Below are 25,421 nucleotides of genomic sequence, written 5' to 3'. Positions count from 1 at the left end.
GTATGAAATGTGTGAAGCAGTTTGATCCTATTCAAGTACCCACTAATAAGAAACATATTGTTTCAAGATTTAAAAAAGACTATTCTATATTAACAATATCAGTCTTAAAGTTTGAAATCCTAGGGAAAAGAAATCTTAACTTTCTTTCCATATGTCTCCCTCATACAAAATGAACTGTAAATCCCCATCCCCCCCCTAAGAAATTGTACAGAAACTGCCTTTTATCAGCATAGGATAGAGAGATGGTGCTCCCAAGATATTAATTTTTCTGTTCAGTGTAGACTGAATTTCCCTGCCATGTTTTTTTTTTGGTTTCTGCATTTAGAAATTGAATGAGGTGCACAACGTATGCAAGCTTTCCATGGATCAGTAACTTCCAAAAGATATTAGAAGCTCTTCAGTTCCATTCATGTGGTTTTATTTCATTGTTCTTGTGCTGGCCTCTGAAGTTCTGTTTTAATGTGTTTGAGAAATATGCATGTTTCTCAAACAATTTCTTCATCAATACATTTTACATCTAGTGTGCTTTCATATTCCATTAAGGTTGAACATGTTATGTTTAGCTGAAAATATGTCTACTTCCCTTACATCAAATTAATTTGATTTAAAATGGCAGTTCTTAGAATGCAATAAAAGAGAAGATGGGTTTGTATTTGACTCAGTCTTCTTTTGAGGAGGGTGGGTGGAAATCTTGATGTGTGGAGATGAATGAATGAATGAATGAATGAATGAAATAAAACCCACTGGAACTAATGCCATAAAATACTATTACAGTGGTACCTCTACCTAAGAACGCCTCTACTTAAGAACTTTTCTAGATAAGAACTGGTTGTTTTCTTTTGCCTCTTCTTAAGAACCATTTTCTACTTAAGAACCATAGCCCAGAAAAATTTCCCAGAAATTTGAGAGTGGCACAAAGGCCTGCCCAGTTTCCTGCCGTTCCCCTTTATTCCTGGCCATCTCAGGCTTTTCTGGGCTGCCAGAGGAGCCTTTTTGGTGGCCCTTGAGGCTTTGGCAGTCCAGAGCAAACGGAACGTTTTCCTTTCTCTGGGCGCTTAGAGAGGGAATAAACCATTTTACTGTGGTTACTCCTTCACGCTGCCTCCCATACACCCGGCATGAGTTTGCCTCCTGGAGCGTCTGGGCGGCAAAAGGAGATACTTCACCCCAGCCGGATCAACTCGGTTTCAGCCGAACCGAGGAATCACCACAGTGAAGGAAAGGCGCCGGCTACAAAGTGAGCGAGCGAGAGGAGAGGGGAGCCCTTCAGCATGGGAAGGAAGAGAAAGCAGCAGCAGTAGCAGTAGCCGCCTTTTGGTCAAAGGAGCGGGAGATTCCCCTCTCTCTCCCGCCTGGGTTTCTCTCTCTGGCAGTGTATGGGAGGCAGCCTCGTGCCGGGTGTATGAGAGGCGCATGCTCCTCCTCGCCGCCTCAGAGTCCCTCTTTTTTTTTTAAGCCTTAAAGTTTTGGATTTTTTTGATTCCCCTCACCTCACCTTCTTCCTTCAGCAGCGACTCTTCTCCTCCTCTTCTTCCTCCTCCTCCTCCCACCCAAATTCCGAGCTTTTATTTCTTTCCTAATGGGTTTGTACGCATTATTTGTTTTTACATTGATTCCTATGAGAAAAATTGCTTCTACTTACAAACAAACCTTTCTACTTAAGAACCTAGTCACGGAATGAATTAAGTTCTTAAGTAGAGGTACCACTGTATTTAGAAAACACTGCGGGAGAAATGCTGCGTTAATCTATGCAAGCATAGAAGTAGAAGCCTAGTACATCTTCTCTAACTAACAAAATACTAAAAGCAAAACCTTTCATGAGTTGCAGCTTTTTATGAAAACTTATTAGAAAAAATGGTACCAGACTGCCATTGTTGTACAGTATACTGTTAATTTGTGTGATTCAGAATAGAATTTGTACAGGTTTGCCTAATGCGAATAATTGCTGTCTTTAAGGGTGTAGGTGAATAGCAATCCTAATTTGCCCAGCTTCTTTCTCCACAACACTGTCATTTTCTTTGTGCCCAGTCAAGAAAACAAAAACAAAGTGGGTGTGTAAGTTATCAAACATCCTTTCATATCCAAGATATTGTAGATGCAGCCTTGCAGCTTCTGTAATGTTATTCTAATCTCAGCAAGAACTGGGCAGTGCTATTCTTTAATTCCAGAAGAAATATAAGATTGTCTTTTTTCCCCAGCATGGGATCTCCTATTGCATTATTATATGTGGTTGCTGTCTTGTAAAAGGGCAGGAACATAGGTTTCTTCAGCTGAATCACAGTGGGCAATTCTTTAAAGAAAGGATTCATATTTTTTCATTTGAAGGAAAGAATGTCAGAGGGCATTCAAGAGTAGGAAAGAAAAATATGCAAGTTAGTGGTACGATAATAAGGATATTGGCTAATAAAACTGGCTAACTTAGCATTACAGCGTATTTAGGCTCATAATCTTTTTGATGACAAGAAAATGCTCTTGCTTGATTTAATTTTGTAATTCTTCCAGACCATTAAGAAATAACTTTGCAATGGCACCTATGGTCATCATTGATCAACTCTATTTTTAGTCTACTTTGATCAATAATGGGCAATTAAATTGGAAATACCATAACCTTTGGCTAATTATAACTAAGTAATTTTAATTTAAATAAATTGTTTTAGACGAGAAAAGATTGTAGGAAATCATCATATGGTTTTAGATCACTCTTTTCCACAATAAATGAAATTTATGTTATTAATGTTTCCTTTTATACTCAGAATTATAATATATTTTATGACTTAGAGACAATAGATACATTCAGTAATAAACTAGGTTGTACTATAGGTAACCATGTGGTTATAAGTGAAAGAAACATTATGTTTAGTACATTTATTTCCACCCCAATCTGAAGTTTGATGATGTTTCCATTCAGAATAATGTTGTTGCCTTTTCAAATTAGGGAGTCAAATGTTACCAGTTCAGGTATTTTTCTTGGGTTGTTTAGACAATAACTTTAAACTTTTCCTTTTAAGTAGAGCAGACTTTTCTCTCCAATAAGAGATGCATTTCACTAAACAAAAATGGTTATTGATATGGATATTTATTTCTTTTTTCTTTCAGGCACATCAGTTGGATTACTCAGCTCACTATGTTCGTCTCAAATTCTTTGTGAAAAACCAAATAGAATGTTACATACCAAAACCAGAAGAAGATATTTATGAATTGGTAATGTTAAGCTTATATAGATGTCTTATGATTGTTTGAAATAGAACTTAGGGGAGAAAAAAGAGATTGCTAGTACCATATCTTGTCTCTTTGGTAGTTTTGATATTAAGCACTCTAAATATAGACCAAGATAAATTAAGCTTGCATGTAGTGGAGTTTCCTTACTTTTAGTATTTCCTTACTTGCAAGGATTTGTCCCATCATTCAGAGAGTTCATAGAAGTAAATAGGCCCGTGAAGGCAAACCTAAGATACTGCATAAACCTAAGATAATGCAGAGCCAATTCTCCGGGGCGGTGCACCAGTCATCTGGTTTTCATACAGGTGCACCAGAAACCGGAAGAACAGCTGCTTATTGCACATGCATGCTCCAGGAAATGATCTTCCTGTTTCCAGAGCGCACATGCGCGCTGGCCATCTGGTCTGGTGTCTTGTGCTCAGGTGAGCGTGAAGACCAGCAACTGGTACGCGTGCCAAAAGACACTGAGAGGCATCCCGTGGTTGCTTTCTAAGGCTTCCCTCTCTCCCTGCCCGCACGGGCTTCTTGCATAGCTTCAGGCGGTCTAGAGCACTGGTGGATGAACTGCCAGTGAGGGTGGGGTGATGGTGGGCTACCTGTGCAGAATGCCCCTTGCCTGGGATCCTCCTCGCTGGAAGCCACATTCCCCAGCGCTCTCTGCCCCCACCCCCCACATCTCAGCAGCCACTAACTGTGGCTCCAGTGGAAAGGATCCCAGACAAGATTTCATGTTTGGACCTTTTCCGGCTGTCGCATGGCACTACCAAGGTGAGGGGGAGAATTGAACGGTGGATTCCAGCAGGGAGGATCCTAGGCATGGTTGGAGCTTCTCCGATTGCCGAGGTGCGGGAATAGAGAGAGCTGCTGCTGGCTTGGGAATGGGTGCTGCTTTGTGTCATCTGGGAACAGACTGTATCTGGTTATCCTCTGGTAAGAGGTGCACAGGTCCTCTTGGAGGAAGTGAGGGTGCATGCCTGGAGACAAAGGCAAATGCATGTGCAAGGAGGGGTTTGCATGTGCGTATGCACAGTATGGGGCACATGTGCAGGGAGAATGCTGGGGGAAATCATGCACACATGCACAATTGCGCGCGGGGGGCGCATTGCATTATGGGTGCTGGCATATGAAACAGTGTTCACGCACTTGAACCTTTGGCACACAATGTCAAAAATGTTCTCCATCACTGAAATAGGCTGAGTGTTTATGGCTGAGCTAAGATTACTAGTGAGCGTGGGATTTGTATTCAAGTTCCCTTACATTTAATAATGAGATCTAAGCTCTTCAGATATATTGGGGCTACACTATCCAGAATTCCCAGCTAAGGCAACCCCTCCTTTTGTCTAGGAATTTAATTAGGAGAATTGTAGTTTTAATACATGACATTAGATTAGTTAGTTAGTTAGTTAGTTAGTTAGTTAGTTAGTTAGATAGATAGATAGATAGATAGATAGATAGATAGATAGATAGATAGATAGATAGATAGATAGATAGATAGATTGATTTCTATGCTGCCCTTCTCCTCAGACTCAGGGCGGCTCACAACAAGAAATATTCCTTTAAGACATGCTGACATTACTGTTATTCATATTCACTAGAATACAATAGAATAGAATTTTTATTGGCCAAGTGTGATTGGACACACAAGGAATTTGTCTTAGTGCATATGCTCTCAGCATACATAAAATAAAATATACATTTGTCAAGAATCATATGGTACAACATTTAATGATTGTCATAGGGGTCAAATAAGCAATGAAGAAGCAATATTAATAAAAATCTTAGGATATAAGCAACAAGTTACAGTCATACAGTCAACATGGGAGGAAATGGGTGAAAGGAATGATGAGAAAAACTAGTAGAATAGAAGTGCAGATTTAGTAGAAAGTCTGACAGTGTTGCGGGAATTATTTGTTTAGTAGAGTGATGGCGTTCGGGAAAAAACTGTTCTTGTGTCTAGTTGTCTTGGTGTGCAGTGCTCTGTAGCGACGTTTTGAGGGTAGGAGTTGAAACAGTTTGTGTCCAGGATGTGAGGGGTCAGTAAATATTTTCCCCGCCCTCTTTTTGACTCATGCAGTATACAGGTCCTCAATGGAAGGCAGGTTGGCAGCAATACCTTAGTTTATATTGAGAAAGAGGAGGAAAATGCCTTTATGAAAAAAAGAGGAAAATAAATATTGTGGAAGAAAGAACTAAATTTAGACATTAAAGATGAACAAAAAATATCATTTCAAAATATTATTAAATTTACATTTTATAATCTTACAGTGTTCTGAAGTAATTTCACTGGGAAAGGCATATATACTGATCTCCAGAGGAAATGGTTGAGATCATGTGATAAACAAGGAATATTGTGTAAATTTGCTTTATCCACTGAAAATACATGGTATATGTCCACGAAATTATCAAGAGTTAAACTCTACATAACCCAATTAAAACTTTACCATACTACGATTTTTTTCATCTCTGTCTTCTCGCTATATTTAAAAGGCATGCTGCATGAAAAATAACAAGGAGCAGTATAATTCCAAGTAACTATTTTTTTAAATGTATTGTTTTTTCAGTTATATAAAGAAATTGAAATCTGTGAGAAAATTATACAGCAAATTCAGCTTGAAAAATCTGACACTTTGGATAACTATGGTGAGTTTGAGATATGTACAGTATATCTGTATACATTTGTATATCACGTTTTCACTTACACATGTATCATAAAATAATTTAATATTCAGAACAGCAGCTTTCTTCTGTCTACTTCTATCTAGTAGGTATCTACTAGATACTTCTATCTAGTTGATTGCAAGCCATGACATTCTATTCGAATAATGGGGTTTTGGAATTATGAAGCTGAAATCTTTAAAAGCTTTATTGAATCTAGTCTGTAGCCACATCTGAGGATGATGATTTTAGGTGGCTAATGATGCTACTGGCCATCTTTCCATTTTTAAAATACAGGGGAGGAAGAAAGTAACTTTTCACACTGAAGCTAGGAAATAAAATTGTGGACTGCTGAGTATGAAAACATTAATCTTCAATACTGTTACATTTCATATTTAGCATATTTATTTGATACGTATTATAACATCTTTTCAAAACTACCTTGTTGGTTTGGATATCTCTGCGTTTTTCTACTGCTATTATTATTAATATTCTATTCATCTACAGTAGTCCCTCGCTATATCGCGCTTCACCTACCACGGCTTCACTTCATCGCGGGTTTTGAAGTCAGCGTTGCCACAGATACGGCGCTTAGAAGTTTGGAAGGGCAGGACAAGCGCTCAGCTCATGCTCAGAGAGAAGCTTCATTTGAATCATTTCACCACACAAACAAGCGCTAGAATAATTCCAGCGGGACTCCCGAATGATGAGCGGGGCGGGGACTGAGCTCCGGCGGAGGCCCGTCCCCTCGTTCAACCCGCCTCGCCAGTGCCGAGAAGGCAGTCTTTGGAGGCGCGCTTAGTGGTTGGCGGTGGCGGCGGCGTGCTTGGGGTTGTAGAAAGAGCTCCCGGCAGCGCGCGAACGAGCGAGCGCGAGCAAAGAAAGGAACGCGACGCGGCAGGGATTTCCAGACTGGGCTCGAGGGCAGAAGAGGAAGTGCTGGGCGGGTGGAGGGGGAAAAAAATAGAAAAGAGAGAGAGAGAGAAAAAAGAACCAGCTGGGGCAGCTCACCAGGGACTTTCCAGCCGGGGCAAGGCAAAAAAGACAACGTTTGGCCGAACTGCTGCAAAGAACAGCAGTGGGTCGGGAATGCTCGGGGGCCACGATTCTTTTGCCCCCCTCCCCTTCTTTTCCTCAGGCGCAGAGTAAGTAGTAGTGGGAGGGAAAGGTTAGCCGTTGCTCGCCTCCAGGCATCTGGAGCTGGTGGGAAGGTGGATAAATTCCCCATCGCGGATTTCACCTATCGCGGTCGGGTCTGGAACGTAACATCCGCGATAGGTGAAGTCTTACTGTATTGTTATTAAGAAATAATAGTCTTTGAATGTAAAAATAAATCCAGGCAAAATCTCATTTTACTATATTGTATTTCCAGTCTACTTCAGTGAGCAAGCCTGCAAAACCTTAGGGCTGAAAAGAATTTCGGAGGAGTAATGAAAAAATTCTACAAGCCAGGAAGATCATTAGCGCTTTGTTAGGGCTGAAAAAAACTTGTTGGAGGGAGTAGCAATGAAAAAAAGCCTGCAAGTCAGGAAGAGCCAGGAAGATCGTTAGCACCTTGTTAGGGCTGGGGGGGGAAAGCTTCCAAAAAGCTACATTCGGAGTATAAGATGCACCCACATTTTCAGTCTTTTTTAGGGGGGAATGCGTCTTATTCCAATATCTTTTCACAAGTACAATCATATAGCAGGATATTCACCATTCCCAAATGTCATCTAGCATCTCTAAGCAGCATTTTCAAATGCTAGGAAGAACATTTTTTCACTAGTTGAATGTTCGTTAAAAAAAGGATATCAATGTATTAAAGCTTTTTTTTTTTACTGTTAACTGTTTATCCTGTCAGTTATTTTCAAGATGGCATTCTTCGCAGTTGGCAAATGGTTTTCAGAGTTAGGGCTATTGTATTTTTCATCAATATAATGAGGAATCCCACTTGTCTTTGTATAAAGTCAGCTCCAAAATATTCTTTTCTCTACTTTCTCATGGCTTGATGCATATTTAAGCATAATTATTTTATTACTTTTTTTATTAAACAAATTTATATAGCTGCCCAGTTCCCATATAGCTGATTCCAGGCAGCTTACATCAATGTTCAGAGAATTTACTTTCATTGTACATCGTTTAATTTAATACATTTAATTTAATTTTTAAAACATTGCATCATGTTTTCTTGAAGGGAAACATTTCATCTTCTACATAGTCTGTCTGAATGAATAATTGCATGTATCAATCCAAGAAAAGACCATCCTGCACATAAACCATTACTGTAGCTTTGAAAGTAATGATGCTATCAATGACATTTTTAATAAAGGCAATTAAGTTTTCAGCACACTTTTATAACGCAGCAGATGGTCAATGTTAGGCCTAATTCAGGCCTAATCCCATTACTGTAGAATAATATAGATAATATTTCGAGCCAATTCCTTCTTTTCTCTTCAGGGACAATGTCCTTGCATTGTATACTGTAAATTATTCCTGATTTCTCTTCTCTAGTCTTTTGGTTTGCTTAAGATGTTTTAAAGTAATTTAGTTAGCTGTGTGCAACAGTGATGCCATGTAGTTGTCGTTTGCTGGTTATTTCTGAAATCATTTTGATTTATAGGTGTGCTATCCTTTTCATAGGTTGTACTGATTGGGCTGAAGCAAATTGTGTGGCTATGCACTTTTTGATAAAATTGTGTCGGTATCCGTTTTGTTGGTAGATATTTTATAGGTCTATTTTTGTTTTTGACATACTGAGTTGTTGCACTGCAGTGTGTTTGTACTCATCTGAATTATGTTCTTTGATAGCAGTTTCTCTTATGGGAGTTGGATTATTGCTTTGGTAGTGGAGCACTCGGTTGCTTTATATAGTTGTCTGATAGCCCTGAGTGTCTAATTTGCCATCATTTCCTGTTCAGATGAGGATATCCAGAAAGGTAATATGTTCTCTTTTCGTCTTCTCTTGTGAACGTTATTTCTTTGAAGATATCGTTAATTGTTTCATGTGCCTGCTGTAGTTGTTCCTTTTTGATTATGATGAAGGTGACAATTACATCATGGATCAATACTTTGAATTTTATGTGAAGTTTCTAGATATTGCACCACAGTCTCTGCTATGAATCCTAAGACTGATATGTTTTTCCATTTTATAATATTCCACTATAAATATTTTATTTTATTTATTTATTTATTTATTTATTAGATTTGTATGCCGCCCCTCTCCGTAGACTCTTTATACCTGAATCTCCAAACTAGCAGCCAATCCACTAAAGCTTTTTCTCTCTTATACATATTGCTGATTTTCCTAATGACCGCCAAACTTTAAAGCTGAATTTTAAAACTCAATTTTCATATAGTAATATACGTAGATGACTGCAATTGAGTATGCATGCTATTTAACATACCCAATTTTTCAGAGGTTTCCCAAAACGTGTGTATTTTGTATGTGTGCAAAATCTGAAGAATAGAACCATAACATTTGACTTTAAGCAAAGATTATTAATTATAGGAAAATCTGAATAACTTATGTCATTTATTCTATTAATCTGTTATTACTTGAATAAAGTGGACTTTTTTCCTTTTTTCTCTCCAGAGGAATCAGCAAAGAAAAATAGTTTGCTTGCAGAGAACCAGATGCTTCCTGTTTAAATACTATTGCTTAAAATATTAACAAATATTCTTATTTTGTTTATATTTTAACAGGTTTTTCTCTGTCCTCAGTGGAAGAAGTAGGGATTCGTCGTCTCCACATCAATAGTGTCAAAGAAACAGGGCTGGCTTTTAAAAAGGGTAAGATGCTAGAACTTGTGCCATATGTTCTTCTCTAAAATGTCTTCAGCATTCAGGGATTTCCCCCTCTCTATTATTCAAGAGTATAGCATCTCTTCTACTGCACAAAAATAATTTGGCAATGGCTATAAGAGGCTGTGATTCTTCAAAATTATATATCTATCCATCCATCATTTAGATCATATATATAATAATAGGTTAGCGTACACTTTCTTTTTGCCATTAAAAATTCATGATCATAAATTTACTCTGTCTTTAGACATCTTTCTAATTTAACAAAGCTGTCCTAATTATAAGAATTCAAGAATTCAAATATTCTGGAGAGCTCAGGAGAGTGTGGGTGGGTGTAGAATGTTTCCATTTAGTTGTTTGTCTAATGACTGTATGAGGGCAGGAATATCTTAAAAATCAGACTAAAAAGGAATTTGGAATGTTAATAGCAATATATCATTTTTATGGAAAAAATAAATTTCAAAAGTCCACCCTAAAGACATGTGCAAATGGAACTATATAACCAGTATTCAAAAGGAATCTATCCTTGATAACCTTGATACTTTGTTTTCTGGGAAGATTATATATTGAATTGGATCCATACCTACTGTAATTATGAGTAGAGTTAGACCCACTGCAATTACAATTAATTTGGCATGACTAAATTGTTCCAGATCTCGTGATCTGTTCTGATTGTCGTAGCATAGCTGCAGTACCAGATGGAGTGGGCATTTTGTTTATATGTTAGCACTGCAGCATCAAGTAAAGTTTGTGTGTGAATTTTGTAGAACTTAGGTAATATAGAAGAAGAGTGGAATATGACAGATACATATATTCAGCAAAAGAGAGAAGACTGTTAAAGAATTAAGCCTGGCAGAAGCTGATGTTCCTATAACTTGATTCCTGCTGGCTTTTGATCAATTGTTGAAGAATCCCCAACACAAAAAGAATAAGACTGGACTGGACTGGAAACGAGGTTTCATCCTCAAAATCTAAGTTAAGCCTCAAAGATCCTAAGCTTGGGAAGGCATTGAAGGTTATTGAGGGTTCCTTCAAATCAACCATGGTTCATTGAATTCTGAGTTCCTGTATGTACATGAGGTTGCTGTGTTTATGGCAAACACTACAATATGTAATCTTACAAATTTTCTGTCTAGACCTATGCAATAGAATGCAGCTGCGAGAGCTATCATGGGCTTTCCTAAATATGCCCATGTCACACCAACACTCCGCAGTCTGCATTGGTTGCCAATCAGTTTCCGGTCACAATTCAAAGTGTTGGCTATGACCTATAAAGCCCTTCATGGCACCGGACCAGAATATCTCTGGGACTGCCTTCTGCCGCACGAATCCCAGCGACCAGTTAACTAAACAGTGTCGTTTGGTGGGACCCAGGGGAAGAGCCTTCTCTGTGGCGGCCCCGACCCTTTGGAACCAACTCCCTCCAGATATCAGAGTTGCCCCCACCCTCCTAGCCTTTCGTAAGCTCCTTAAAACCCACCTCTGTCATCAGGCATGGGGGAATTGATACTTTCCCTCCCCCTAGGCTTATAAAAATTTATGCATGGTATGCTAGTATGTATGATTGGTTTCTAAATTGGGGTTTTAAATTAACTTAAATATTAGATTTGTTTACATTGTATTATTATTGCTGTGAGCCGCCCCAAGTCTGCGGAAAGGGGCGGCATACAAATCTGATTAATAAATAAATAAATAAATTTAACATCCCTGCAGTGATGAACAAATTGTGTAGGGGAGCTTGCCACTGTGTTAAATTGTGATAAGAACAACATGAATAAATATGTGAAATAGACTGGTTCCAAAAGGAGTGGGCCAGACTGTATATTCTCTCCTCATTTATTCACTCTATATGCAGAAAAGATTGAATACTTATTCACCAAAGTCAGCTTGCAAATGGCATAGTTCTGACCATTGTCATGAAGCACTGGCTCATCTTCCCACCAAAGTGGTACTTATTTATCTACTCACATATAACATATAACATCTACAGTATTCCCTCATTTTTCACGGGGGATGCGTTCTGAAACTGCCCGCGAAAGTTGAATTTCCGCGAAATAGAGATGCGGAAGTAAATACACCATTTTTGGCTATGGACAGTATCCCAAGCCTTCCCTTAACACTTTAAACCGCTAAATTACCATTTCCCATTTCCTTAACAACCATTTACTCACCATTATTACTGGTACTCACCATTAAATAAGTCACTTAGTGATCCTGATATTTATAAACATAATTATTTATTAATAATAATTAATTTTTTTGTTATTTATTTGCAAAAATTATTAGTTTGGCGATGACGTATAATGTCATCAGGCGGGAAAAACCGTGGTATAGAAAAAAACCTGTGAAGTATTTTTTAATTAATATTTTTTGAAAAATCGTGATATAGGCTATTCGCGAAGTTCAAACCCGCGAAAATCGAGGGAACACTGTACTCACATTAAACTGCTAAGTGAGCAGAAGCTGAGCCAAGTGACGGGAGCTCACCCCACCCCTCGATGCTAGAACTCAGATCTCCTGAGAAGGCCATCTCTAGCATCATGAAAACACAGAGCCCCCATGCCTCTATAATTTCAGTATTTGTGTAGGAATAGAATAACTAGCAATTAAAAAACAAAACAATAACAAAACCCCAGGAGTAGATGGAATACCAGCCGAATATTATAAAGAAATATATGAACCAGTCAAAAAATTATTACTACAGATGTTGAACGAGGTGTTAGATAAAGGAGCAATGCCTGAATCCTGGAAGGAAGGGTTAATAACACTAATACCAAAAGATTTGGAACAAAGATATTTAATAAAACAATACAGACCAATTGCATTACTAAACTCAGATTACAAAATCTTTACAACAATATTAGCAGAAAGGTTTAAAGGGATAATTAATGAAATTATACATCCGGACCAGAACGGCTTTTTACCAAACAGAAATATAAAAAATAATTTGAGAAACATTATAAATATTTTAGAATACTATGAGGTAAATCCAGGAAAGAATTTGGCACTAATATTTTTAGATGCGGAAAAAGCATTCGATAATCTGAATTGGAACTTCCTTATTAAACAACTGACCAAAATGAAATTTAAAGAAAAATTTATAAAAGCAATCAAGACGATATACTCTACACAATCGGCAAAAGTTATAATAAACGACCAATTAACGCAAAATATAAAAATAGAAAAGGGAGTACGGCAAGGATGCCCCCTTTCCCCATTAATATTTATTTTGGCCATAGAAACCTTATTAAATCAGATAAGGTTAAATAAAAATGTTAAAGGATTAAATTTGAAAGGACAAGAATACAAAATTCAGGCATTTGCCGATGATCTAGTATTCAATATAGAAGATCCAATTGAATCAGGGGAAGTTTTATTAAAGGAGATTACTGAATTCGGAAAAGTAGCAGGACTTAAAATTAATAAACAAAAAACCAAAATACTGACTAAAAATTTAACAAATACAGAGAAGAAAATATTAGAAGACAGATTAGGCTTACAAATAGTAAAAACAGTTAAGTATTTGGGAATAAAATTAACAGCAAAAGCGATCACAATAAAGGAAGATAATTACACGGTTTTAATAAAAGAAATAAAAAAGAAATTAGAAAAATGGAACAAATTGCCTATTTCGCTCATAGGTAGAATCTCAACAATAAAAATGTCTATCTTACCCAAGATTCTATATCTATTTAGGACGATTCCAATTATATTAAGAAAAGACTTTTTTCAAAAATTAAATAGAATGATTACAAAATTCGTCTGGGCCGGAAAAAAACCTAGAATTAGAATACAATATCTACAAGATAATATCAAACAAGGAGGATTTGCACTACCAGATTTCGAACTATATTATAATGCAGCAATTATGGATTGGTTGAAAGATTGGTTTAAATTGGAAAATAAAAGACTTCTAATACTGGAAGGACACGATATGAGAATAGGGTGGCATGCTATTCTGTGGGAAAATAAAGAACAAACACATAGTTACTTCAAACAACATATAATAAGAAACTCGTTATACACAACTTGGAAAAAAATCAAAAAAATGTACTATCACCAAACTCCCAAATGGTACTCAAGCTTAGAGGCGACGGTATATCCAAACTCAAGAGAACTAAACAAAATGTTAAATTATTATCAAACATTAGAAAAAAATGGGGAATTAAAAACTAGGGAACAATTAGAAGAAATTGGAATCAAAATCGACTGGTGGGCGTATAATGTAATTAAATCAAAATATCAAGAAGGGAAAAAGAAGGAAATACAAATAAAAGAGATAGAATTAGATAAGATAATTTTAGGCCAAGAAAAAAAAATGATTTCCAAAATATATAAATATATGCTACACTATAAAATGGAAGAACATATCGTTAAAAACAGTATACATAGTTGGGGCAAAAATTTTGGTTATAGCATAAATTTAGATAAGTGGGAATCAATTTGGACCAAGAACTATAAATTAACAAAATCTACAGCCTATAAGGAAAACATATACAAAATGTATTATAGGTGGCACCTTTCACCGGCAACATTAGCCAAAATGTATAAAGGAACAAGCCCAAAATGTTGGAGGTGCAAAAAAATGGGGACATACTACCACATTTGGTGGACCTGCCCAAAAATGAAAAAATTCTGGAACAAAATGCAGAATTGGATAGAAGAGATCTTACAAATAAAGATAAATAAAAAACCTGAAGCCTTTCTCCTGGGAATTATAGATCAAAAAATTGAAAAAAACAAACATTACTTATTAATTCATATATTGACAGCAATTAGAATAACGATAGCTCAAAATTGGAAGCAACCCGAACCACCTGAAGACGATTTGATAATCAAAAAAATATTAGACTGCGCTGAATTTGACGCACTAACAATTAAATTAAAAAATAAAGAAGATTCCGAACACGATAAAACCTGGATACATCTTTATAACTGGTTTAAGAAAAGAAATAAAATTCAAAAGAAAAAATCAAATTAACAATACTTTATATCCTTTTCATTACATAGGAAAAAAAAAAATACAAAAGACATATATACAAAAAACTTTTTTATAAAAAAAAGATCTGTATGACATTAAAGAAATTGAATATGAATAAAAGAAGGCGGATAAGAAAGAAATAAAAGATTTAAAAAAAAAACAGTGACAACCTACAAGAGAAAATGGTATACGCTGAGGAAATAACAATGCTTCACCAGAAAATAATTTAAAATCAAAAATCATTCAAACTTACCTCCAGAAGGGAATACAAGTACAAATATTATAAAATATGCTAAGTGAATAGGTATTGTTATTAATGTACTTAAATAAGCAATTAGATCTTTTTTTTTTAAATAATATTTTTGTTTGTTTGTTTGTCATGTTTGTTTGTTCGTTTATTTGTTACGCTCTGATTTAGCCTTGTATTAATATAAAACATATATTGTATGTAAATGTGTATATATATTTGTAATAAAAATTTTTTAAAAAAAAAAAAAAGAATAACTGAAGTGACATCTTTACAATCTGTTCTTGGTACTTGGCTCTCGTATATGCCAAGGATTCCTGCAATGCAGATACAGTGGTACCTCATCATATGAACTTAATTGGTTCCAGGAGGAGGTTCGTAAGGTGAAAAGTTCGTAAGATGAAATAATGTTTCCCATAGGAATCAATGTAAAAGCAAATAATGCGTGCAAATCCTTCAGGAAAATCCCAAACTTTAGAAGGGAGGCGAACAGAGGGCAAGGAGGAGCAGCTAAAGGGGGCGGGTGGAAGAAGCAAAGCTAGGCTAAAGGGTGAGTGGGAAGGAAGAAAGGCAAGGGGGGTGCCCCTCCCTTTTCTTTCTTAAAAAGACACCCTTTCAGTTCCTTTGCAAGCACGTTGTTCTCTGCAAAAAATTTCCTCCCCCAAGCTGCCCTTCCCTCCTCCCTTTCCTTTCTTAAAAAGACACCCTTTCAGTTCCTTTGCAAGCACGTTGTTCTCTGCAAAAATTTTCCTCCCCCAAGCTGCCCCTCCCTCCTCCCTTTGCTTTCTTAAAAAGACACCCTTTCAGTTCCTTTGCAAGCACGTTGTTCTCTGCAAAAATTTTCCTACTCCAAGCAGCCCCTCCCTTTTCTTTCTTCAAAAAAAGGGGGGAAAAAACCCCTTCATCCCAGCAGCAGCTGCTTGGGTTCATAAGATGAAAATAGTTCGGAAGAAGAGGCAAAAAAATCTTAAACACCGGGTTCGTATCTTGAAAAGTTCGTTAGAAGAGGCGTTTGTAAGATGAGGTACCACTGTACTGTTTGACTAGATTAGTACAGTAGAATGCATCTGCGAATAGTGTCTGGAACTGTCATTAATGATCAATAAAATGATTTTTCTCTCAAAATATAGAATGTACAGGAAATGGAAGGATTTGTTCTTTGGTGTCTATGGCTTAAGGAAATTTTAAAAATCTTAATATCTCGTACGGGGCACCCCTTGCTGAGCTTTAATATATTCCTTTTCAGGTCTGAAAGCAGGTGATGAAATCGTTGAAATTAATAAGAAGGCTGCTGAATACCTGAACTCAGCCATGCTAAGAGATGTTCTTGTTCAGCCTTCTCTGTGCCTTATTGTACAGACTTATCCTGAGAGAGAGGCAGGCCAGAATCGAATACACTTACCACCTCGGCGGATAGATGGCTCTTTTGACTTGACTGACAGTCCATTAAAATCTGTATGCAGCACCCAAGGTATTTATATTTATTGGCACGAGATTAGTTTACATCAAGATCTCTCTCTACTCAAGCTTGCTGTATGTAACCACTTAAGGGTACAGAGTGCTGTAAACCTTTGTATAAGCAAATTCCAGTTTATGCTTGTTGTTTCACCGTGTAAAAGTGGTAGACATCAGTAGTATTTAATAGTTCAAAATGAGGGAGCTACAGTTGGAAGTAACTACAGTGATTGATGCAGATGTGGGCTGCTAAGGTGGGATGGTGATGTGTGCTCACCAGTGTTCCCTCTAATTTTTTTGGGGGGTGGGCGGAAAAGTATAGTGTCTGAGCGCTATTCCTTTCGGGACTGGGCGGCACAGAAATATTTATTAATTAAATAAATAAACAAACAAACAAATAAAAAACCCACCCTGTTTTGCCTCAGAGAATTTCAAAATAAAATACTGTACTGTGTGTCTATATCAGTGAGCTCATAATAGGGCAACTCTATCAATATCAAACTGCCACTTAAATAGTTGAGCTAGTTTCAAACTAGATTTTGATTTTCTTTCTCTCTTCCTTACTCCCATTTTTTTCTTTCTCTTTTCCTTCCTCTCTTTTTTCTATCTGTTTCTCTCTCTTCCTCTCTTCCTCTCTTCCTCTCTTCCTCTCTCTCTCCTTCCCTCTCACTCTTTCCCTCTCGGCTTCTGGGCAGGTTTGGAAAACTCTGAGTTGTTGATGATTTTTAAGTGAGTGATTGCTCACTGCTCAGCTTAGAGGGAACTATGGTGCTCACCCCATGGCTCTGTGTGCTAGCAGAGACCAGTGCAATTCTGCTACTGCAGCTGTGCAGGTAGCAGAATCGTGCACGGAAAAGCAGGTGTGCCCATGTTTTGGCGCAGTTTTTTGCTTCCATGCGTGCAATTTGAAGTCAATATATAGAAGTCAGTAGGAATCCAATATATGGCATTCAATATATGAAAGTCAGTAGGAATCAGTTTTGACTTGAGGACATTTTACCTTTTATGCAATTACTTTTATTCTATATCATAGGCATGTTCTAAAGAAACCTGATAAAAAAATATAGAAAAGAAACCTAAGAAACTATAGCTTTGTCTTCTGTCTCATATATAGGACAAAAACATACATATCAAAATTCATTTGGCCACAAGATGTCAGTACTGACCTATATGGAAATTCACTGTATGAATTATTTGTTACATTAAGCACAGTTGACAATAATAAAAGGGGGTTATTTACAATGCAATGAAAATAGGCCTTCAGGTGCACTATATGCACCTTTTATACAATTTAGGATAAGTCCCTTTGTATTCACAGAATATAGACTGTATGAGTCTTTTATTGGTGTTCATTAGAAGAGTATTAAATATTCTTTAGAATATAGAGTTCTACAGTCTCTGCACAATGTATGTCTACCCAGAAAATCATTAAAAGACACAGGGATTTGATTTACCAATTAAGATATAATAGACTAACTGCAGAAAATTATTTACAGAATATAGAATGTTTTCTCGTGCCTAACGTATAAAAATATAGTAATAATATTATCATACCTGTTAATACTATAATTGAGTATTTATATGCCTTATATGTTTGCAAGCAAACATAAGGATAATATATATATATATGTGTGTGTGTACATAACTTTGACTGTGCATATATGTACATTCCTTCATTCCTTCATTCCTTCATTCATTGAGTCATTCATTCCAGGAGCCACCCATTATACAGATCATAGTGATAAGAATATACAACTGTATTTGATATTATTTAGGGAGGCAATATCTGGTTTAATCTCAAGGATAGCCACAGGCTGTGGTTTAGTTCCTACTCTGCTAACATCCTGTGTTTCTTTGTTGTTTCCCCTGAGTAACAATCATGTTACATCAGAAAAGGTAAGGAGATGTTCAAAAAATCAGAACACCCAAATTGCATCAATATAACAACTAAGCTGAGATTATTTAAATCTCCAAATTTTGAATTTGCAAACTGATTAAAAAAAGCAAAGGAGGGTGGGGGGGGAAAGGAAAATAGAACAGAAATAGTATTTAGCTTTTAGTAGCAACTGAATCTTTGAGCTAATACTGGTCTGGGAGAGGAAAGTTTAATTTGGTCCCAAATCACCCCAACATCTAAATATCATGTTGGAGCCTCACTACAAGAGGCAGTAGACCTCCTAAACATGTTATAAAAGTAGGTGGGAAAGATAAGATAAGTTAAATACTAATGTTAATTGTTTTATTTTAATTAAATGGCTAGTTAAGAGTATGTAACAAGGGGCAAAAAGATTTAAAGCTACAAAAGGCGGATGGAGATTCTCAGTCATCCAGATCATGGTTGTCCCAAAGCTACTTTTTCAAGAGGCAAGAGACAGATTCTTCCACACTGAAGGGAGTTTTCTATTGAAGTTTTCTATTGAAGTCATTTTTCCTGATTCTTCTGATAGGATAAATTGGAGAAATCTTCAGAGAAATTTCTTTAGAAAGAAGGAATTCATTCAAATTACCTGACTGCAGGTCTTTAAGGCTTGAAAGGTTGTTATACTCATTTTGAATTGGACTAGGCGATCTCACTGCCTTATTTGAACTACCTGAAATTTAGTTTAGATACGGGAATGTTTTGATGAACTTGTTTACATTTTAAAGGTGTATCTATATATCTACACACACACTTACATATATACAGAAACGCACTTAAAGAAGAAATATACTAAAATTATATGCTTTATTTAGTTTCAACAGTGAATTAAATCTAGACCATGTTGCTCGGTTTTGCTTCTTTTTTTGGTTCAAAACTAATTTTAAGGATGAGAATTGACAGATTTCACTAAGCAAAGTCTTAGATTTGTAATAAAGACATTGTTCAATGTGTACATAAACACTTTTCATACAACAATCAAAGATTTTTAAATCCTGTGTTCTTTGATTTGAGGGACAAGCATTTATATTTTTAACTCTCAATTGCTTTCCAAGAACCTGGTTCACTATACTAATAACATTTAATATAAAGAATCTTCTTTGAAATTCTGTAGTCCCGATCTGATAACCTTAGCAGAGTCTAATTTATTCATCTTTTACTACCAGAGACAATATTTTTATTTTATGAAAAGACAAACTATTGAGACTTGCATCTACTATATAATAAATATTAGAGACCTATATTTGCCATCTTCATTTGCAAACATTTTACCTAATTTTTCATCAATGTTAGTTCTCCTCACCCAGTCCTCGTACCTGTAATGTAATCCAATTTATTTTAATAGCTGAGCAGGAAAGCCCATATTCAAAAGTCAATGCTACATCTTCTATAGTATGAACAGATAAAAATGAACCATAAATACAAAATAAATACAATGAAATAGGAAAAGTGCTTCACCAGTTGGTAGAAATTGTATGAATAGTTTGTATTATAAAATAATAGCATTAATCATTGCTAGTGGATAATTGAAGTAAAGAATTTATGTTTTTAAGAATGGAAGGCACTACTCATAGTTCTTTATAAAGAGTTATAACTCAGTATTAAAAATAGCTCTTTGTGGGAATAATGTCTCTATTGCAGGAAGCAGATTATTGTATGGTATATTGTTTGTGTAACAGGAAATAAAGTGCAGATAGTTATAAAAATTCATTAGCATCAGCTAAGAAATTAATATTGATTTAAAGTCACTTCTCCATATCAAATGAAGTTATTACAGCTTTGTATATATGAGAAATCACATTTTAGCTATTTCTACAGATGCTTTAATTTTTTTTTAAAGAAAGGAGTCCATTGTTAGTTGAAAGCTGAGAATTTTGACATCTAAAGACTGGACTACTATAAATAGATGAAATGGAATATACAACAGAGTAAAAATGCATCTCTACTCAGATTTACTTATATAACATTACTCTGATCTACTTTCAAAAGTATTCTTCTACTCATAATAGGCAACATAGTCTAACTATATACAGTAAATATAATGTCAACTGTTTCTATGACAAGTAGACATATTTTTATTTTTTGGAGTTCAAAAACCAATTTTGAGAGAGAGTAGATAGATAGATAGATAGATAGATAGATAGATAGATAGATAGATAGATAGATAGATAGATAGATAGATAGAAATTGATTTTAAAGCCCAACACTAGAGAAGAGAATAGGAGATTTTTCTTTTCTTTTCTTTTTCTTTCTTTTTTGCTTGTTTGTTTATAAACTGTTTTTTGTATTGGTACTGAAATGTTACCCATCCTATTAGTTCATCCTTGTTTTGCATCCTGGCAGGATCCTTGCTCAGCAATAATCAAGACAACTGTATTGAGATATCTCTAGAAGAGACAGAAGTGAACATCTTGGAATCCTCTGATGAGAGTGAGAAAACAAGCAAGGTGTGAAACTTTCATTTTCACATTGTAAATAGCAAAATCTCTGCTGTCTCAAACTTGTAATGCCAATTTCACAAGAATGTGATTAGAGTATTGCTTCCAGGAGAATATTGTTCTTTTCTCCCCCAGCTTACAATTAATATGAAATAAAACCAATTAGTGCCTCGATTATAGCTCATTATCACCTGCTAAATCCAAATGTTTCCATCTTGCCCATAATAAGTCCAAGAGCTATGGAGTCCTAATAACGGCCATGAGTTTCAAATATTGATATTGCCCCTATTTAACGTGTCCCTGCTTCTTTGAATGACACAATTTTACACACATTTACCTATTTGTTTATGAGATTTATAGGCCGCCCTTCTCCATATGTATGCGTGTGCGGTGTGGGGTGTGTGTGTGTAAAGTTGAACCTAATTGGAAAGTTATTTCAGGGCCATCTACCTTTGATTGAAGCATAAGACAACAATGATATTAAAATGACTGAACAAATGGATTTCTAATTGCTGACTATTAGCATATGAGCATGCCCATTTAATTTTGTTATCTGATAGCTTAGTGTGAAGTTTGTTATCTTGAAATTATTTTAATGTATGTGAAATATAATTTACATGTATGTGAAATATAATTTAAAAAGACAGGCACCCGACATCAGTGATGGTGAACCTATGGCACGGGAGCCACAGGTGGCACACAGAGCTATATCTGCTGGCACGCGAGCTGTTGCCCTAGCTCAGCTCTAATGTGCACATGTATGCCGGCCAGCTGATTTTTGGCTTGCACCGAAGCTCTGGCAGGGCATTTTTGGCTTCCAGAGAGCCTCCGGGGAGATGGGAGAAACATAGAAACATAGAAGTCTGACGGCAGAAAAAGACCTCATGGTCCATCTAGTCTGCCCTTATACTATTTTCTGTATTTTATCTTAGGATGGATATATGTTTATCCCAGGCATGTTTAAATTCAGTTTCTGTGGATTTATCTACAATGTCTGCTGGAAGTTTGTTCCAAGGATCTACTATTCTTTCAGTAAAATAATATTTTCTCATGTTGCTTTTGATCTTTCACCCAACTAACTTCAGATTGTATCCCCTTGTTCTTGTGTTCACTTTCCTATTAAAAACACTTCCCTCCTGGACCTTATTTAACCCTTTAACATATTTAAATGTTTCGATCATGTCCCCCCTTTTCCTTCTGTCCTCCAGACTATACAGATTGAGTTCATTAAGTCTTTCCTGATACGTTTTATGCTTAAGACCTTCCACCATTCTTGTAGCCCGTCTTTGGACCCGTTCAATTTTGTCAATATCTTTTTGTAGGTGAGGTCTCCAGAACTGAACACAGTATTCCAAATGTGGTCTCACCAGCACTCTATATAGCGGGATCATAATCTCCCTCTTCCTGCTTGTTATACCTCTAGCTATGCAGCCAAGCATCCTACTTGCTTTCCCTACCGCCTGACTGCGCTGTTCACCCATTTTGAGACTGTCAGAAATCACTACCCCTAAATCCATGTTTACCCTCCCCTGGCTCCAGGGAAGCCGTTGGAGAGTGGGGAGGGCAAAACACGAGCCTACTGGGCCCACCAGAAGTTGGAAAACAGGCCGTTTCCAGCCTCCAGAGGACCTCCAGGGGGCAGGGGAAGCTGTTTTCGCCCTCCCCTGGCATTGAATTATGGGTGTGGGCAGTCATGAATGTGTGATAGCATGTACACACGTTCTTTTGGCACCCGAGGAAATAAAGGTTTGTCGTCACTGACCTACATCATATGTGAAAGGTCCTTTTCATCTGATGAATCCAACTTTACATGGGAGGGATGGGATTATGCAAAAAACACCTACTTCATCTAATCTTCAATATGTTCAATGTCAGGAAAAGGTTCAGTCTGAAGGATAACCATATAGATATTTACATGTGCTTAGCTACAGCTAGTTCAATTGCTTCCAGAGCATTTACTCTTATTTATGCAAATTAGAATATGGCCCTTGAGCTGTCCAATGTATGGACCTTTGAAGAGAGGTAAAGTCAGGAGTCAGGGCGTACTCTCTGCCGATTTCAGGTTCTTGAAATAATTATAGTTGTTTTTAGAGTTGGAGTAGTGTAGCAATACTGTTATTGCATTGATGGCACATATAACCATCATTTGGGTTAATTCTGTAATGATATTTATGATACAAGTGCCATATTTCGTGTTTGATTTTTATTAGGAATGTTATTAATATTGAATTTTCATCAAGACTAAAGCTTGTTCTATTTATTTATTATTTTTATTTATTATTTATTTATTCTTTGTCCAATATACAATACATATGAAAGAGAATAGACATTAAGTAATATATATAATGATAGAAAGCAAGAAAGAAGAGAAGTAGGAGGAAAGGAGAGAAAATGTATGATATATGAGATAAGGAAAGAAGATTGGACAGGGGACGATAGGCACATCAGTGCACTTATGTACGCCCCTTACTGGCCTCTTAGGAACCTGGAGAGGTCAATCGTGGAGAGTCTTAGGGAGAAATGTTGGGGGCTGGGGGCTGACACCAGTGAGTCTGGCAATGAGTTCCACGCTTTGACAACTCTATTGTTAAAGTCATATTTTTTACAGTAAAGTTTGGAGCGGTTGATGTTAAGTTTGAATCTGTTGCGTGCTCTTGTGTTGTTGCTGTTGAAGCTGAAGTAGTCGTTGACCGGAAGGACGTTGCAGCATATGATCTTTAAATAAGTTTAAATAATATAAACTTCACTAATTTAATTTAATTTTAATTTGACACTTTTTGTCCACTGGTCCTTTCCTTTGGGACATTGTTGAATTTGCTTTGAGAATACAGTCCTCAGTTCATACAATCGTGATACTTGGAAATGTACAATTTCCAAGTAGTTTTATGCAATGTTCATTTCTTACATAAAGATTCTTCTGAAATAAATGCCTTGTCTCGTACATGTGTGCTGCCATATGGTAAGAACACATTAATGCAAATTACTATGAGGCAGAAAAATATATTTGTTGATATTCCAAAGAATAAATAAATGGCACCAAAGATAAATCAATTGGTATGTGTAAATCATCCCCATGAGAGAGATGGAATATCTATTTGAAAACACAATAATGTAATGAATTTACCCTATGAGAGTTGGGTTTGACCTATGAAGTAATGCACTAATAGTGTTGCCATTGTATCATAGTGGAAAGGAAGGAAAACGCATTTGGCCTCTGACTTCCTTACACTTTGATATATAAGCCTGTAGCGTTTCTTCTGATAGCTAGTTTTAGACAGTGGAAATGAGCTAGCAGAAGGCAAACTCAAGTTTGAAGCAATAGCAGCACTCATTCCAGCTGCTAAAGCTCAGATGCTTTGTCTTGCAAAAGATAGTGAGTTTGTCCTTGGTTTTATGGAAAACCAATTATAGGTAAGTAATACTGAATGTTTAAGTCCAAAAGAGAAGAAGTGAAATATTTTTTCTTAAGGCATGCCTGTGTTAGCTTGGCCAGTATACCATTGTTTCTTTGATGTTACTTACTTTTAGAGTGATTTATTAATTGGAACAATTTCTAAATGATCTAGTGCTATTATACTTTAAAAAAAATTAATTGTATTTCACAGGGACTGTTTGTTTCTCAAGTAGCTAGTTTCTTTATTTAGTTTTTCATATGTAAGGTTTCATTTCAATCCAATCTCTATAAATAGCAAATTAGGGGAAAAAATTCAAACTTTTAGTAAATGATTTATGATCAACTTACTTAAAGTAGTTGGGTCATTAATAATCACTTGGCTTAATTATGCCACCCATTGTATTTGTAATTGTAATCTCAGGGAAAATGATACATTCAGGAATAGAAAATTAATTCAAGATTTAGCAGCAGAGAAACACTTTGTATAAATGAAGAATCCTTTTCAGTATGTTCTCATAGGTTGAAACGCAAATTTTGTTCTTTTAATTGGAAGAAATTATTTCTGAATTTTATTAAATCTGTTATAGGAAAATGGGTCATATGGGTTATTCTGCAATATCTACTTTGGAGTTGAAGTTATACTTTACAGCTCCTAAGTGATAGAATTATATAACTTAACTTAGATAGAATTATATAACATAACTTAGTTCCTGGTTATTATTCTATCTTATTGTGCTCATTCATAATTTAAGAGTCTAAAGCAGGATTTCCCAAAGTGGTTAATGTCAATTTCCAAAGGTTTTGCTGTTGTTGTTACTATTATTATTGTGTGTAATACTATTAGCTGGGGTGGGCAGGAGGTAGGATGGCATGGAACGCCATTTCACCGGCGGACATGGAGCTGCGCACGCAGTTCCATCACTGCTGGCTATGCACGTGCCGTGCACGTGCTGTGCACACGAGATTTGGCTTCTGCCATGTGCAACAGTTGAATGTTGCCACCCCAGCTAGCAGCAACAGCGCCCCCTGCTAGGTGGGCCCAGAGAGCACAGCGCTTTTCCGGTGGGCGTGGGCCCCCTCTACCACTGTTGCTGCTGCTGATGGGGCCGGCCTAGAGCCGCGGGGTTGGGTCCTGCAAGGCGCAGCGGCAGCAGGGGCTAGTCCCAGAGGGAAGAAATCCTCCAGGAAGGAGAGCAGCTCGTCGGGGAGACTCTGGCAAGTGGGTGACATGGATTGGCAGGCGACTCCGCCAGCTTGGACACCTTATGCACAGCTCAGGGCAGTAGCGGGGTGCCCCCACTCTGGCTGCAGCAGGGCAGCTTGAGCAGGCTGGG

General features: G+C 36.7%; 1 protein-coding gene across 3 annotated transcripts in view; it reads left to right on the top strand.

Moving 5' to 3' along the window:
• Nucleotides 1-25,421, top strand: part of TIAM1 (TIAM Rac1 associated GEF 1) — a 229,923-nt gene that overhangs the window by 171,516 nt on the left and 32,986 nt on the right. For 2 of the 3 annotated variants that reach the window (XM_070750312.1, XM_070750313.1), the window contains 5 exons: nt 3,097-3,201; nt 5,781-5,859; nt 9,556-9,642; nt 16,129-16,353; nt 20,599-20,702. In XM_070750312.1, coding sequence (XP_070606413.1) covers nt 3,097-3,201; nt 5,781-5,859; nt 9,556-9,642; nt 16,129-16,353; nt 20,599-20,702 — 600 coding nt within the window. Of the gene's footprint in view, nt 1-3,096; nt 3,202-5,780; nt 5,860-9,555; nt 9,643-16,128; nt 16,354-20,598; nt 20,703-23,959; nt 24,105-25,421 lie in introns of those variants that run through there. The other variant, XM_070750314.1, reaches the window with a different exon arrangement.

This window comes from Erythrolamprus reginae, chromosome 4 (assembly GCF_031021105.1).
Source record: "Erythrolamprus reginae isolate rEryReg1 chromosome 4, rEryReg1.hap1, whole genome shotgun sequence".
Classification (NCBI taxonomy): domain Eukaryota; kingdom Metazoa; phylum Chordata; class Lepidosauria; order Squamata; family Dipsadidae; genus Erythrolamprus; species Erythrolamprus reginae.
This window is presented reverse-complemented; position numbering and strand designations above follow the sequence as displayed.